Source organism: Protopterus annectens, chromosome 1.part0 (genome assembly GCF_019279795.1).
Source record: "Protopterus annectens isolate FY-2018-M chromosome 1.part0, PAN1.0, whole genome shotgun sequence".
NCBI lineage: Eukaryota > Metazoa > Chordata > Ceratodontiformes > Protopteridae > Protopterus > Protopterus annectens.
In genome coordinates this window covers 1138038228-1138055946 of record NC_056725.1, presented here as the reverse complement: position 1 = coordinate 1138055946, position 17719 = coordinate 1138038228, and the positions used below count along the sequence as shown (strand labels likewise).

General features: G+C 43.1%; 1 protein-coding gene across 1 annotated transcript in view; it reads right to left on the bottom strand.

Annotated features, from left to right (window-relative positions):
• Positions 1–17719, bottom strand: part of CCNC (cyclin C) — a 956952-nt gene that overhangs the window by 327631 nt on the left and 611602 nt on the right. The window contains exon 8 of the mRNA XM_044065080.1: positions 1744–1835. Coding sequence (XP_043921015.1) covers positions 1744–1835 — 92 coding nt within the window. The remainder of the gene's footprint in view (positions 1–1743; positions 1836–17719) is intronic.

Here is a 17719-nt window from a genome sequence, read left to right as displayed (position 1 = left end):
AGGTCCCAAGCAGGGGTGGGTGCTCTCCTTGGCAGCCTTAAGTTGTTTGCCCCTCTCAGGAACTGTCTGATAAGAGGGTGAGAGAAGAGAGGTGGCTCAGTGTTGTAATGAGCCGAAATGGCAGAAGCATGGAACTTAATGGAGGAGAAGGATAGCCCTCTGTGCAGTAGATTTGCTAGGTAATCCAGGATTAGAGTCCGGGAGGGCAGAGTTGTGTCCTCTCCTTTAGACTGAATCCAGGAGCAGTACCTTTTCCACTTATCAGAATAGGATTTCCTTGTACTGGATCTTCTGGCTTCAAGGATGAAGTCCAGCACCTGCTTGCTTAGGTTGGCTACTGGGGGAGAATTCAACGAATAGGCCAGGCTGCAAGATTTAGAGTTTGCAGTTGCGGATGCAAGATCTGTCCCCCCTTCTGAGAGAGCAGGGTTGGGTTCTGGTGTAGGTGCTAGGGTGGCACCGGTGACAGGCTTCGCAGGAGTGGGTACCAGTGTTGGCGTGGCCAGTCTGGGGTAATCAGAATTGTCCTTGGTCTGTCCTGTCTTATCTTGAGCCATACTCGAGAGGAGGGGCAGAGGGAGAAAGGCATAAATTGAGAGCTTTACCCACTGGAAGGAGAGGGCATCCTCTTTTCAGGCCCTGCTGTGAGGTATCCTGGTGCGGAATCTTCTGAGCTGGTGATTGCAGGGGGAGGCAAAGGGATCCACCTCTGGTGTCCCCCACTTCTGAATCAGAAGGGTGAAGGTGTGTGGCTCTAATTGCCACTCGTGTGGGTCTAGGAGATTTCTGCTTAAAACGTTTGCCAGTGAGTTTTGTTTGCCTGGCAGGAATTGAGCTTGCAGATCAGGGCCATGGCTAGCCTACAGAGTGGGTAAGAGTGGGTTCCCCCCTTCTTGTTGATGTACCACATAACTGTGGTGTTGTCTGTTTTTATTAGCAGGTGTCCTGGTGACAGTAGGGATCTGAAAACTGTCAGAGCGTGCTGCACAGCTAGCATCTCTTTCTGGCTGATGTGCAGATGCATTTGACTTGGGCTCCAGTGGCGCTGAATGCACTTGCTGTCCATGTGGTCTGGGCCTAGACAGGCGATACATCTCGGTGTGGTATTTGCTTTCCACAGGCAAGACAATTATTAACTTTTTCTGACATCGGTTAGAGCAAGAAAAAGGATCCCCAATGGGGTACTTAGCTTTAGAAGACTTCAGGATAATTCAATTAGTAAACGAAAACTCAGGTAGCGGCCGCCCAGCACTTGTGAACTGCTTCTGCTTTGGGCTCCTCGGCAAGAAAGACTGATGTAATGGTGTCGGCTGCCTATTTTTATACCCCTGACGACCTGACGTCAGTCCTGGAGTGACAGCATCCGACGCAAAAATACTAAGTCTCTGGTATTCGGGCTGACTGAGGGCTACCTGCAGGCAGATAACCAAAGTGTGATGACTGCAACAGTGAAACATGAAGAACATCCTCAAATTTGTCCCAGAGGTTCCACTTATGTCTCTCGTTGACAGGGGCGACAGGTGCTGACTGAGGTTTCTTTTTGGGGATAAACTCTTTGCTACGCTTGGAAGGGCCCCAGGGCCATTAGCCTAGTAACCTCTTATGATTGGAAGTGGACAGAAAATGAATAGCGATAGACGCTCAGTGAAGTTAACATGCAAAATAGAGTCAGCATTTCCTCTAACAGAATATCTTCTAGACAATCAATGTAACAGTAAAAATTAGAAAGAAAATCTCTCTTACCATGCAAGTGGAAGCAACATGTCCTCCTGCCCCATATCTTGCACATACTGAAGTAAAGGTCTATACGGATGATACACTATTAGACAGCAGTCCTGGCAAAGAATACAACAGAAGATGCACTTTGGTCAGGGTCCGTTACAGGCTGCATTTTATTGTTTTGAAAATATCTAACATATGGCTTGTTGCCACCAAACAGCAATGTTTATATAAAAATACACTTCTGATGCAGGAAATTTTGTATATTTAAAAACTGAAGTCAGTGTTCTTACAGGACTTGAGGCAGTTAAGAGCATCAGGCATACTTGTTAAAATGCATGAATGTCCTTCTAACCTAGCTTCATTTATTACAAAAGGCTCTCAACTGCAAAACAGCCTCACAGTGTATGTGCATACACAATATTTAAACAGGGCTATATTCTCTGATCAGATTTATTAACTCTGCTCCTAAGCCCACAGCAAGCTACATAATGTCAACTGTCAGACTGCCAAACTTAAACTGCAACATAAATATATATTCAAGAAGGTAAAGGATTTCACTTTCTTGCAGCACACTCCATTGATCACAACTACTGTACCTAAATGACAATACTGGTTTATCCACATGATCCAAAATGCTTTCTGCAAGTTATAAAGTGGACATCATTGTGTTAACTCGGGATGTAAGTGACAGATCTCTTTCAAAACCCAAATCAAGAACAATGAGCAGTAAGAAAAGACCCACTGAAGAATGACGTATACTTAAGGTTGTAGCCATAAACTTATTTCATATTTTGCTTTTTGATAACTAAAGCACTAATCCATCCTCAGGATGTAAAAATCAGCTTAGATCTAAGCAGGAATATAACCAACTACATATACATTAAAAAGCTTTACTTAAAGGACCACTACGGGCAAATGATGAAGAAAACATATTTTTTTATCTTGCCATGATTTAATACACCTCCCAAAGCTGCCCTCAGCAAAATAAGTACTCATTCCGAATTTTATTTTGTTTTTACTCTTGTCTGCCCTCATGGAGGCAGACATGGTGATTCCTTTGGAAAGCTAAATCTGTCCTATAATGCAGACTGTGAGGACAAATAGCCCTACCATTTGTTGTCAGACTAGACTTCCATTCACTTACAATGGAACTCCTGAAAAAAACTGCCAAGTTTGAGAGTCTGCAGCTCATGTGTCATTGACTGGAATGCGCTGAGTTTTACAAATGTACCATTCACTGAAAGAAACTTGCAAAAGTGTCAACAAATTACTGAGATAAAAAAGACTTTTCACAAGGAGCAGTTTTGCAAGTTTCAGTTCCTGGCCAGGTTACTCCTCCCATCTCCCCTCCTTCAGTGGGCTACAGTCTCACATTTCCAGCTTTGCTAGATTCAACTATTTAGTCAGCTTTGCATGACAATAGACATAAATAAATAGCCTGGTGTGCCACTAAAAAGTACAGTTTTGTACCTACCATAAATGTAGATGTTCGAAGATCCACATTGCTGCAGTCCTTACACTTGGGTAGTCCGCTGTCCTCGGTCGGCCCGAATATCAAAGTATTAGGCTGACGTCGGTCAAGGCGCTTTAGACTGACATCAGGACGTCAGGGTACAAATGCGCATGACCGACGTCATATCCTCAGTCTTTTCTTGCCCCAGATGTCAGAAGACCCTAAAAAGAAAGGTCAAAACCAAAAGACAGCAAAAAACAACCAACCACCCTTGCACTAATCATATGTACAATATATACAATATCCACAATATTTACAACCCAACCCACACAACCGCCTCTAACTACAGAGGGAAGGAGGGAGGAATTGGACTGCAGCAATGTGGATCTTGAACATCTACATTTATGGTAGGTACAAAACTGTACTATGTTCTTCATCTCACATTGCTGCAGTCCTTACACTTGGGTAGAATCCCAAAGCAGAGGTAAGGGAGGATGGCAAAACTATAAAGCAGTAGGAGCTGCCAAAATGCCCTGTAAAATTGCAGTGGCAAAACCAGCCCTAGATTTAGAGTAAAGTGGAAGGTGATAATGCTTAGAGAAAGTATGCACTGAACTCCAAGTAGCTGCCTCTAAAATATCTTTAGTTGCCACCCCCCTTAAAAAAGCTGTAGAAGTGGCAGTAGCCCTAGTGGAATGAGGCCTAATCCCAGCTGGAATCTCCTTACCATGATGGGAATAACAGAAAGCAATACAAAACCCAATCCACTTAGAAATAGTTTGTTTTGACACAGGCTTGCCCTGAGAACCCAAAGCAAATGAAACAAATAACTGCTGAGACTGCCTGAACCCTTTAGTTCTGCTCAAATAATAACGCAACTGCCTGTGTACATCCAAAGAGTGCAAAATCTTTTCCCCTTTATTTTGGGGGTTTGCATAAAAAGTAGGCAAATGAATAGTTTGGTTTAAAGCCACACTAGAAACCACTTTAGGCATAAAGGAAGGATTAGTACCAAAGATACCCTATCCTTATGGAAAATTAAGAAAGGCTCAACTGCCATAAGGGCCTGTAATTCAGAAACCCTTCTTGCAGAGGTAATGGCCAACAAAAAAGCAGTCTTCCATGATAAATATTTCAACTCGGCAGTAGCTGCAGGCTCAAAAGGTTGTAGAGTGAGTTTCTCCAACACAAAATTGAGATCCCAAGCAGGAGTAGGAGCTCTACGTGGGGGTCTTATATTCTTTGCCCCTCTAAGGAATTGCTTAAACAAAGGATGAGAAAACAATGGTGGGTCACAGTCATAGTGAGCAGAAATTGCTGCAGCATGAACCTTAATAGAAGAGAAGGACAAACCTTTATCCAGTAACTCAGTAAGATATTGAAGAGCCACACTTAAATTAGGCTCAGAAACATCAAAATCCTTTGCTGTACTCCAACATAAAAATCTCTTCCATTTATCTGCGTACACTTTCCTTGTACTAGGCCTTCTGGCCTCCAAAATAACATTCAAAACTTGCTGTGGAAGCTGAGACCCTCCAGGGTTCAAAACAGAATATGCCAGGCTGTTAGGTGAAGAGAGTGAAGTTTGACATTGAGTAAATGACTGTTCTCCTCAGACAGCAGGTGTGGAATCGAAGGTAAAGGCCATGGAGGCTCCCGTACTAGACTTCTCAGTAATGGGTACCAGTGCTGTTGAGGTCAATCTGGAGCTATTAAAATCATCTTTGGCTTGTCCTGTCTGACCTTCAGGAGTACCTTTGGGAGGAGAGGCAGAGGTGGAAAGGCATACACATGAAGCTTGCTCCAATTGAATGAAAGAGCATCCACTTTCCAAGCTGTGGGATGAAACCTTTTTGTGCAAAACTTTGGCAGCTGGTAGTTTAGTGGAGAAGCGAACAGATCTATGTCTGGAGTTCCCCATAACACTGTCAATTTCTGAAATACATGAGGATCCAATTTCCACTCGTGGGGATCCATAATTTGTCTGCTCAACACATCTGCTAAGGAGTTCTGTGCTCCGCAGAAACCTTGCCTGAAGATTTAGCTGTAAACTGAGAGCAGTCTCCCACAAAATCATTGCTTGTCTGCATAGAGGATAAGAATGCTCCCCTTGCTTGTTGATGTACCACATGACAGTTGTGTTGTCTGTTAGAACCAACACCTGCCCTGGAAGAAGTAAATCCTTGAAAGCTATTAATGCAAATTGGACTGCTAACATCTCCTTCAAGTTGATATGTAGATGTTGAAATCTGGCAGGCCACGTGTCTTGTACCCACTTTCCATTTAGATGAGCTCCCCAAGCTTTGTCTGAGGCATCTGTCGTTAGAATCTGACTCGCCTCTGGCCGGGTCACAGAGAGTCCCTTGTTTAGGTGACATTCCTGAGCCCACCACAAAAATTCCTTTTGAATGCAAGGTATTATCTGAATGACAGTGTCCATATCTTGGCAGTGCTGTGTCCATACATTTTGAGATACCATTGTAGCTTCCTCATATGCAGTTTGGCATTGGGAAGCACCAGAATACAAGATGCCATGAACCCCAAGGCTTGAAGGACTGTCCTTGCAGTCAGCCTGGACTGATGAGACAATTGATGGAAGTACAGAGAAAGATTCTTTTGTTTGTCCGGGTCAAAAGGCCATCTGGGATGCTGTATTCAGTCTCACACCCAGAAAGCACATGTCCTGAGAGGGTACTAGACTGGACTTTATTTCGTTCACAGAATACCCCAGGCATCTTAGCACTGCTATCACATATTGTAAATGATGAAGAAGTTTGTCCTTTCCTTGGGCCAGAATCAGGCAATCGTCCAAATAAGGATAAATCTGTATTCCTCTTAGCCTGAAGAAAGCTATCACTGGAGCCAGAACCTTCGTGAACACTCTGGGCGCAGTAGATAAGCCAAAGGGCAATGCAGAGAACTGATAATGAGAAGTCCCAGCCCGAAAACGCAGATACTTCCTGCAACTTAGCCTGATAGGAACATGAAGGTAAGCCTCCTTGAGATCCAGAGTCACCATCCAGTGATCTTTGCCCAGCAGAGGCAAAAGCTGTTGTAACGTCAACATTTTGAACTTGGGAATGTCCAGATAAGTGTTGAGGATAGATAAATCCAAAATTGGTCTCCACCTGTTCCCCTTCTTTGGTACTAGGAACAGGCGAGAATAAAATCCTAGGCCCACTTCTGGCAGAGGGACCGGTTGTATGGCCCCTATTTGAAGCAGCAGAGAAATTTGTTTGTGAGCCTCTAGTCTTTGCTGAGGAGGAACGTCCGGCATGCCTTTGAAAGGAGGCAAGGTATGGAAATAAAACCTGTAACCTTGGTGTATGATATCCAATACCCATCTGTCTTGGGTAATCAAACTCCAATTTTCCTTGAAGAGTGCCAACCTTCCTCCCAAAGGTGCTGCCAGGCAAGAAGGATCTGGCAGCTGAAAAGGTAGGTCATTGGGCCTGTTTACGAAAGGACTGGCCCCTGCCCTCACCAAGATTGTGCAGGTGAACTCCCTGTTCTAGGTCTGAAGGAGCTCTGAGCTCTGCCCCTACCACGCCTAGATCTACCCCTAGACTGTGAATCATAAGAAGGGTACGTCCACCCCTTAGCAGGCCAATTCCTACTAAACTTCGGAGGCTGAACTTGCAAAAAATCTTTAACAGCCTGCATAGACTTAGCCTTGTTTTCCATTTTCTTCAAGACTAACTCCACAGGAGAACCAAACAACACATCAGACTGTAAAGGAGAATCCAAAATCCTTGTCTTAACATGGTCAGATAAATTCTGATCCCTCAGCCAGGCGTGCCTGCGAAGAACTGACCCAGTGGCAGCCACCCTAGACGAGGCCTGTACAGCATCAAAACCACATTGTAAAGAATGCTTACCCACCTGCTCAGAGACATGTACCAAATCTTGTAATTCCTTACACTCAATGCCTTCCGCCAGAGCATCTACCTTAGACTTCAATTGAGTAAGAAGATAATTTTGATATTTCAACATGTGAAACTGACAATTCAAAGCCCTCATAGCTAAGGTGGAAGAAGTATAGACTTTCTTTCCCCATCTATCCAAAGCTCTGGCCTCTTTATCTGGAGGAACCGGATTTTTACAACAGAGGCCTTGACACCCTTAGGTCCCTGACTAACAGTTTCTGGGTCCGCCCTAGGACTCTTATAAAGATATTTATGAGCCTCAGGCACCCTGTAATACCTATCCGGTTTAACAGGAGCAGGAGGCAAAGAATCAGGATTAAGTGAAGCCTCTGCAAACACATCTTCCACAACATCCAGAACAGGTGGTATAGCCAAAGGCCTATGCTGGGGTAAAAGCAAAAATTCCCTAAGCCTTTTCCTGGAATCAGAGAAGTCCTGACCTTCCCACTTAAAATGTTCCCTCATGGAATGAAGAGTCTCTGAAAAAGAAAAATCCTCTGGAGGAGAGGCAGAAGGAGTCGAATCATCTGCATCAGAATCAGAATAAGGAGAGTACTCCTGCAAGTCTTCAGCCGAAGACTCTGAAACATCCGAAGCCTGCTCAAAACTCCCCAACTCAGGTTCCACCCTAGGCCTCTTATCAGGAGGGGGTAAAGAACCTCTAATCAAAGTAATTAAATCTTCTGCCATTTTAAGCATGTGCTTCTTGGGCACAGATCCTGTAGAACTAGGAGTGACACCAACAGAAGTTAAACCTGGCCTGCCTCTGGGAGAAGCCTTGGAAACAGAAGGAGAGGGCCTAACCACCCTAGGAAGGGAGGGGAGTACAGTAACTTGAGAAGCCCCTTCAGCCTGACCTGCCTCCTGAGAGGCCACATCCTGCAATATCAAAGTCTCTCCCTGGGATTCCAGAGAAGCCTCCGGTGGAACCACCGGTTCCACTGACGCCTCTAAAGAACCGGCGTCCGGTACGGACGACTCTTCTTGCCTGGGCTTAGCAGCTTTGTCTTTGCGCTTCTGAAGAAGCGGCCGGAGCATCCGACGGCATATTGTAATTGCACCGCTTCCCGAAGACCAACCTGGCACAATCTAACCTTCGCTTAATAGTGCGTTTATTGAACCTAGCACAAAAGCGACACCCAACAACGTCGTGCTCAGGCCCCAAACAAGGAATACACAAAGTATGATAGTCCCTATGCGGTATCTGCTTCCCACAAGAAATACAGTTATTCACTTTTTCTGACATCCGATAAACCACTGAGGCAAGAAAAAACTAAAATATTCCCCAACGGGGTACTTAGCCAACTTTGACTCGGTCTGAAACTCCGAATTCGAAAAATTTCAGAACGCCGAATGGCACTTGCAACGCTGCTTCTGCATCGGACCATGCGGCAAAAAAGACTGAGGATATGACGTCGGTCATGCGCATTTGTACCCTGACGTCCTGATGTCAGTCTAAAGCGCCTTGACCGACGTCAGCCTAATACTTTGATATTCGGGCCGACCGAGGACAGCGGACTACCCAAGTGTAAGGACTGCAGCAATGTGAGATGAAGAACATCTGTTCCCTTGTATGTCTCTTCACTTCTGAATAGCAATTCCCAAGAATAAAAAAAAAAAGCAAACTCATCAGTCCAGAGTTTAGGCTAGTCTATCCAATTTTTAAAATGTGCACAGTAAAATATTCAACTTGTAATGCATTTTGGCTGCTGACATGGTTATCTTTACATAGTTATTCTCTTATAGTATAATCTGAACTTATGGTATTTAATGATACATTTTACAACAGTTCTCATTTTCTTAACAATGACCTCCCAAGCCTCTGATGTGACCTAGTACTTTCTTACTATTGCTTTATGTAGTTTGTCTTAGTTGTATACTTGTAGTGTGTTTCTCATCCTCTCAGTAACAGACTCCTGGAGAAGCATATACTTGTATTGAAAGAGTACCAGCAGCTGTAGCAGTGATACCACACTTCAAAACAATGCACTCAAACATAGTACTGACAAACACAAGGGAATGTATATGTCTGAATCAAGCAGTGATGAAATTGCTAGGGACTTCACTGAGCAAAATTTTACTCTTAATTTCTCCATTTCATAATGCATAACATTCGCACCACACTTACAAAGGCACACCTCCACCTTCCACAAACACAGCAACCCACACCCACACAACTGCTACGGTTTCTCCCTTCAGTTATTGTAAGCCAAGAATAACACTTTTTAATAAAGATACCTACCAGACAAGTCTGCATAGTGCACTTGGTCTACCTGCATCATCGCAGCATGGGTCGGTCCCCCCCCCCCCAGCAACTGCAACATTGCCAGATAACGCCACTGCTATGGTCCGGTTTCTCCCTACCGTTATTGCAAACCAAGAATAACACTTTTTAATAAGGATACCTACCAGACAAGTCTGCATAGATGACTATTAGGAATGACTGAAGGGATGGTAGCATGTGTTAAAATGGCTCAACATCAGACATGGATGCTACTACCAGATGGGGACCATTCCTTATAGAAAGAGTTACTAGTAGAGTAGATATTCTCCTCTTTTCCTCGCCACCAAAAAAACACTGAAGATGGCGCAGGCTGGCTGCAGCTTATAATTTAGGATATGGGTATGCATCCCTGCACTCAGAGGAGTTAATGGATGATTATGTTACCAAGTCTTGTACTATACAGTACAAGGCTTAGTACCATGATCTTCTTTAAAAAAAAAAAAAACGTTTAAATGGCACTGCAGAGGGTCTAGAAGAACAATGTGTACCACTCTAGACCAAGCAAAGACTAACACAGCAAAACTGGAAGTCAGAAACATGGCAGATGGATTCAATGTACAGAGTACAGTACAGCAAGCACACAACATAAGCAAGCACACTCAACATAAACAATAGACTTTCAAAGAGAATCACTGTTGTATTTGTATCTATGGCCTATGGGAATTTGCTTCAAGTGGATGTTTGCACAGCCACATACTCCCAAGAGTTCTTCAGATATCTCAGCTCATGCTTGTGACTCCTAAGTGGAGGGACGCAGGCCTGCATCTTGAACAAAAGATGAAGTCAGCCTATGCCATCTTCAGTATATTTATTACTGGTGAGAAGGAGAGGGACATGTCCTGTGTAGGTAGCAGCATCTTACTTATGTTCTCATTTAGTCTAATGGCAAATAGAGAACCAGAGCGCCAAAATACACTATGGGAGAGAAGCAAATAGAGCTCACGGCCTGCTACTGTACACAGGGTTACGGATCAGTAGTGGACAGTGAGCAACTACTTGGTATTTTCTCCCCACTTCAGCCATGGACACAGGTACTGCAACAGCAACCTTTTTAAAATCTAATCTTAAGACAAAGGTGCTCACACACCTTTACTATGTTCTTTGCAAGGATCACTGTCACAGGAGTATTTATGACCTAATGAGAATTTCCAAAGCATTGTCAATTCTGAGAGGCAGACAACATAGCCAGACCAGATACAGCACACAGAGTAAGCCCTGCAAAATGACAATACCAAAGTTCACTAAGCTCTTGGACTTATGCCCAGCCTGTCCCGTTTGGGAAAAGTGTATATTGAAGACAAAATGGATATCATACAAATACTCTAGTGGGCAGAGTCGTTTTTTGAGGAATGTTGCTCATGTGGCAGCTGCCTTGGTAGAATGTGCATTAAGCTTATAAGTAATTAACCAGCAATCAGTATAAGTACCATTACAAGCCTAGCCAATAAACCATATTGAGAAGTTCTCCTGCCTTGAAGAAAGAAACATAAAGAAGACTGGAGCAGAATTTAAGGTTATCCATCCAATTATTTACATTTACCTTGAAGGCAGCAAGGGTGCTGCTCTGCTCGACATACTAGAAGTTTGTTCCAGAGGTGAGGGATATGCAAGGATACAACTCTTCACCTCGATCATGCAAGTGTGTTTAATGCATCTGTTAACTGGGTATTTGAGGAACCATTTTTTTCTGCAAAGGAATAGGAGGTCAAGGAGGGTTGGGTCTTTCATGGCTTGTAATGCTACACAAAAACACAGCAGAGGAACCTATAATAAACAGATTGCCTTTGGGCTATTAATCTTTTTAGTTAAAACTTAGGAGGTCTCTTTAGCTGAGTGATATACCTTGACAAATACATGCCAAAAGGGGCATTATATTGAATGGGTCTGATAAGATATGTGCAAAGGGGAACTGAAAACTTACAGCAGATGTTTTTGGAAAACATCCACACCAGTCAGGATTTCCATACTACTATGGAGACACAATAGTGAAAGATAAGGAACCAACAACAGGAATGCTGGGATCCCGTACAACAGTGTCCATCTGGAGGGGTGTATCACTTATATGGTATGATTTAAAAGTTATGCACGCGCCGTACCTAGACATCCGTTTTGTCCATTTTCATTCTTCCTCAACACGTGTTCAGATCGATCCTCAGATCTGACTTGGGCGCATACTTCAGACTTTGGATCCAACTCACGAGCTCCTCCCTCTACCCATAAATTCTTTGTCTATTCCCATTACCTCAGATCAAGTTTTTTGCCATAAGGCCAGTATAGCTACAAAGAGACAGGACTAGCTGACAGAAAAAAAAAAGAAGGGCTCAAACCCAGAAGTTTAAGTTCCAAAAAGTACAGTTGTGTACAATTATCATAAATATAGATGTTCGAGTGCATTCACAGTTGCAGTCATTACACTTGGGTCAGTCGACCTGAATACCAGGGACTTAGTATTTCTGCATCGGTTGCTGTCGCTCCAGGACTGACATCAGGTAGTCAGGGGTATAAAAACAGGCAGCCGACACTATTACATCAGTTTTTCTTGCCCCAAATGTCAGGAGCCCCCCAATAGGGAGCTAAGCTATGGTGGGAAAGTCACCACCAGTAAAAAGTAAATACCAATACCAAACCCCCTGTAAGGGGTGAGTAATAGACACAGAGAGGGGAGAGAGAGAGAAAGTACAGTTGTGTACACTTACCATAAATGTAGATGTTCGAGTGTATTCACTGTTGCAGTCATTACATTTGGGTAATCTGCTGGCAGGTTGTCTTCAGTCGGCCTGATTAACAAAGTCTTGGGTTCTGCGTCGGTTGCTGCCCCTTCTTCCATGACGTCAGGGGTTTAAAACATGCAGCCGACGCCATTTTCATCAGTTTTTCTTGCCCCAGAATGTCAGGTGCCCCCCAAATGGAGAGCAAAATATTATATATATATATATATATATATATATATTATATATATATATATATATATACTTTAGAACACAAACAATATACCTCCAATCAAAAGCAAATACACCAAAAAGGCTTTTAAGCATATTAAAAGAAAGAAAAGGTATAGTAAGAGAAAAAACAGGGGGCTGGAGGGTGGGTAATCAGGACTGCAACAGTGAATACAGTCAAACATCTACATTTATGGTAAGTGTACACAACTGTACTATGTTCTTTGTGTTTCACTGCTGCAGTCATTACATTTGGGTAGATTCCCAAAGCTATGGTTGGGGAGGATGGATTTATACAGAATTAGAAGCAGCTGTAAGGCCCTGCAGGACAGCAGTGGCAAAACCAGCTCTGGATTTAGAGAAGAGAGGTAAATGGTAATGTTTGGTGAACGTATGAACTGAGCTCCAGGTTGCAGCTTCTAGAATGTCTCTGGTAGGAACCCCTCTGAGAAAGGCTGCAGAAGTAGATGCAGTCCTGGTGGAATCAGATCTGATCCCCTTGGGGATAGGCTTACCATGGTGCACATATTAGAAAAGTACAGTTGTGTACCTACCATAAATGTAGATGTTCGAGTGTATTCACTGTTGCAGTCATTACACTTGGGTTATCCTGCTGGAAGGCTACCCGCAGTCAGCCTGAATTCCAAAGTCTTGGTCCGGCGTCGGTTGCTGTCGCCTCTTCCCTGACGTCAGTGCGCCAGGGGTATAAAAGATGCAGCCGACGCCATTTTCTTCAGTTTTTCTTGCCCAAGATGTCAGGTGCCCCCACAATGGTAGGCTAAAAATTATGCCAATAAATATGCATGCACTAAAGTAAATATTTCCTTCATCTAACAGCAAATACACCACATAGGTTGTATAGGATAGAGAAGTACAGATAAGTTCCAGCAAAGAAAAGGGGGATGGTGGGTGGGTAACCTGGACTGCAACAGCAAATACACTCGAACATCTACATTTATGGTAGGTACACAACTGTACTATGTTCATCGTGTTTCACTGTTGCAGTCATTACACTTGGGTTGAATCCCAAAGGTTGGGTGGCTGGATGTAAATAGGATTAGGAGGGGCTATAAAGGCCCTGCAGAACTGCAGTGGCAAAGCTTGCTCTGGATTTAGAGTAAAGAGGTAAGTGGTAGTGCTTGGTAAAAGTGTGCACTGAACTCCAAGTTGCAGCCTCTAAAATGTCTTTGGTTGGTACTCCACTGAGGAAGGCTGCTGAAGTGGCTGCTGCTCTGGTTGAATGTGGCCTAATGCCCTTAGGCACTGATTTGCCATGTAGTGCATAGCAGAAATGAATGCAGTGACCTATTCATTCTGAAATAGTCTGCTTAGAGATAGCTTTTCCTTGTGATCCTGCAGCATATGCCACTAAGAATTGCTCAGACTTTCTGAAAGCTTTAGTTCTGTCCAAGTAGAAGCATAGCTGTCTGTGTATGTGCAAAGAATGTAGGAGTCTCTCACCCTTATTCTGTGGGTTTGGATAAAAAGTAGGCAAATGAATGGTTTGATTAAGGGCCACACTGAACACTGCCTTAGGCATAAAAGTCGGGTTCGTCCTCAGAGAAACCCTGTCTGGATGGAATATGATAAAAGGTTCCACAGCCATGAATGCCTGTAACTCTGAGACTGGTCTTGCAGAGGTTATTGCTAGGAGCAGAGCTGTTTTCCATGATAAAAATTTTATCTCAGCTGTATTGGCTGGCTCAAATGGCGGTAGTGTAAGTTTTTCCAAGACATAGTTGAGGTTCCATGCAGGTATTGGTGCTCTCCTTGGGGGTCTTATATTTTTGGCCCCTCTGAGGTACTGCCTTAGCAATGGATGAGAAAAAAATAGGTAGTTCCATATTGTAATGAACTGAAATGGCAGAGGCATGGATTTTAATTGATGAAAAGGATAGGCCTTTGTCCAGCATCTCAGTTAGGTATTGCAAAATCGGAGGAATATTTGGTACAAACGTGTCAATCCCTTGTGCCTGGTTCCAAACACAGAATCTCTTCCCTTTTTCTGCATAAGATTTTCTGGTACTGGGCCTCCTGGCCTCCAAAATAACATCCATTACTGCTTTAGAGACAGGTGCGTTCTGAATGGCTACACTATCCGCCATGCTGCCAGATTTAAGGTCCTGAGTTGGCTGTGCAGGATCTGATTGTTTTGTTGGGTCAGTAAATGAGGAATTAGAGGTAATGTCCAGGCTGGGCCTTGAGACAAGCTCTTTAGGATTGGGTACCAGTGCTGGTGGGGCCAGTCTGGGGCAATTAGAATCATTTTTGGCTTCTCTTGTCTGACCTTTAGGAGTATCTTCGGGAGGAGAGGCAGAGGAGGAAAGGCATAAACTGTTAGAGTTTCCCAGCTGAATGATAGAGCATCCACTTTCCATGCTTGCTTGTGATAAGTCCTTGTTCAGAATCTCTGTAGTTGGCAGTTGTGGGGGGCAAATAGATCTATGTCTGGGCATCCCCATTCCTTTGTTATCATGCTGAAGACTTGTGGATCCAGTTTCCACTCGTGGGGATCCGTGAGGTTTCTGCTTAATTCGTCTGCCAGAGTATTTATCTTTCCTGGCAGGAATTGTGCTTGCAGGTGTACTTGACAAGTCAATGCTGTGTCCCACAAAGTCATGGCTTGTCTGCAGAGGGGGTAAGAATGTGTGCCTCCCAGCTTGTTTATGTACCACATGACTGTAGCATTGTCCGTCCTTATCAGTAGTTGTCCTGGATGGAGAAGATCCTTGAAAGCTGTCAGGGCATTTTGAACAGCCAACATCTCTTTTTGATTGATATGAAGATGCCTTTGGCTTGTGAGCCATGAACCCTGAATACATGTTCCTGCCATGTGGGCCCCCCAGGCATAATCTGATGCATCTATTGTAATTGCCTGTCTGGCTGTGGGTTGGCTGAATGGCTGTCCCTTGTTGTGGTGACAGGCCTGCGCCCACCATCGAAACTCCTACTGCAGGCAAGGAAGGAGGGTAATTAATGTTTCCAGGCTCTGGCAATGTTGAGTCCAAACACTTTTTAGATACCATTGTAGTTTCCTCATATGCAGTCTGGCATATGGAATTAGTAGAATGCAGGATGCCATGAAGCCCAAAGCCTGCAGAATTTTTCTTGCAGTCAACTGGGTCTTTGTTGCCAACATTTTGACGTAAGAAGTCAGTTGCCTTTGTTTGTCTGGCGTGAGATAAGCCATCTGGGCAGTTGCATTTAAGCTTGCACCGAGGAATATTATCTCTTGAGAGGGTACTAGTTTTTATTTATTTTCGTTTACTGTGTACCCTAGGCAAACTATTAATCTTTTTACAAATGCCAGATGTTTTAGTAGAATGTCCTTGTTCTCTGCTTGAATAAGGCAGTCGTCCAAGTAAGGATATATTTGAATTCCTCTGTCTGCAAAATGCAATTACTGGTGCCAGGCATTTTGTGAAGACCCTGGGCGCAGTAGATAAGCCAAAGGGCAGTGCAGAGAATTGGTAGTGCATTCAGCCAGCTATGAATCTGAGGTATCTTCTGCAAGATTGTCTGATTGGTACATGCAGGTATGCCTCTTTTAGGTCCAAAGTTACAAGCCAAGCCTTCTTGCCCAGCATTGGCAGAAGCTGCTGCAGAGTCAACATTTTGAATTTTGGAACGTCCAGAAAAGTATTTAGAAAAGACAGGTCCAGTATTGGTCTCCAGGCTTTATCCTTTCTGGGTACCAAGAAAAGTCTTGAGTAAAATCCTTGTCCCTACTCTTGCTGTGGTACTTGCTGAATGGCCCTCATGTCCATGAGGTATGAAACTTGGTTTTGAGCCTCTGCCCATTGATTGTGTGGCAGGTCTGGCGTATCCTTTGCCCTTGGCAGGGTGTGAAAGTGGAACCAGTAGCCCTGGGACACTATATTCAATAATCCAGAAAACACTTCACTGCCAAATATCCAAGTAAAACAAAACTAAATAATCACCAAGAACGTAGTTTTTAATGAAGCTTTCGGGCACACATCCCTTCATCAGCATACATAATCATATCTAAATGTTCTTTATATAGAGGGTCATTTAAAAAACACATGATCAGAACCAGCCTATAACAATATATCTAAAACAATTACATCATTACATAAGTTTAAAATGTGTAATCAACTATTTATATTTGAAATTTCTATATATAAAAACTTTAAAAATGACAAAATTTACTAAACATAAATATCATCTATAAGACAGTATAATAATATACATATACATATATTTGGCATATATTTTTATCTTATATTATTTTATTTCTAATTGCTTTCTGACTAAGACAGGTTTTATACTGACTGCACTATTAAGACCTGGAGTTGAGTCTGCCTGTAATCTAATTATCCAGTCTAGTTCTTTTAACTCTATAGCATTATTTATATCCCCACCTCTTATACATTGTTTAACTATATCTACCACTCTAAATTTAAAGTTATGAGTCTCAAATTCCATGATATGTTTATATAGGGCATTGATTACACATTTTAAACTTATGTAATGATGTAATTGTTTTAGATATATTGTTATAGGCTGGTTCTGATCATGTGTTTTTTAAATGACCCTCTATATAAAGAACATTTAGATATGATTATGTATGCTGATGAAGGGATGTGTGCCCGAAAGCTTCATTAAAAACTACGTTCTTGGTGATTATTTAGTTTTGTTTTACACTATATTCAATACCCATTTGTCCTGGGTGATCCTGTGCCAATTCTGAGAAAAAAATGCTAGCTTTCCCCCCAAGGGGGCTATCAAAAGATAAGTGCTTGGCGCTGGCAGAGAAATGTTATTGGGACCGTTTCCTGAATGGCTGTGATTTGTCTTCTCCACTTTTGGAGGTAGAAGCGCCCCACTGTTTAGGCCTGTAAGAGCCCTGGGGCTGGGATCTGCCTCTGGGGCGTCTGTACCTGCCTCTTTGTGGCCTGTCTGACACTGGAAAGGACCAATTTTTTGTAGGCCAGTTCCTGCTAAATCTGGGTGGCTGTTCCTATAAGAAATCCTTTACTGTTTTGCATAGATTTCGCTTTGTCCACTTTCTTCAACACCTCCTCTGCTTTAACACCAAATAAAGTATCATGCTGTAATGGCGCATCTAATAATTTTGCTTTAACATGATCAGGCAGATTCTGTTCCTTTAACCAAGCATGTCTCCTAATGACAGAACCCGTAACTGTGGCCCTGCAAAAGGCCTCCAGAGAATCAAAACCACATTGCAATGTATGCTTTCCTACTTGTTCAGTTGCATGCAATAAATCCTGCATTCCCTTATTTTCTGCACAATCAGAATTAGTCAACATTTTCTGTTTAAGCAGTGACATTAAATATTGCTGATATTTAAGCATATGAAATTGACAGTTTAAAGCCCTCACAGCCAAAGTAGCAGAAGTGTAAACTGTTTTCC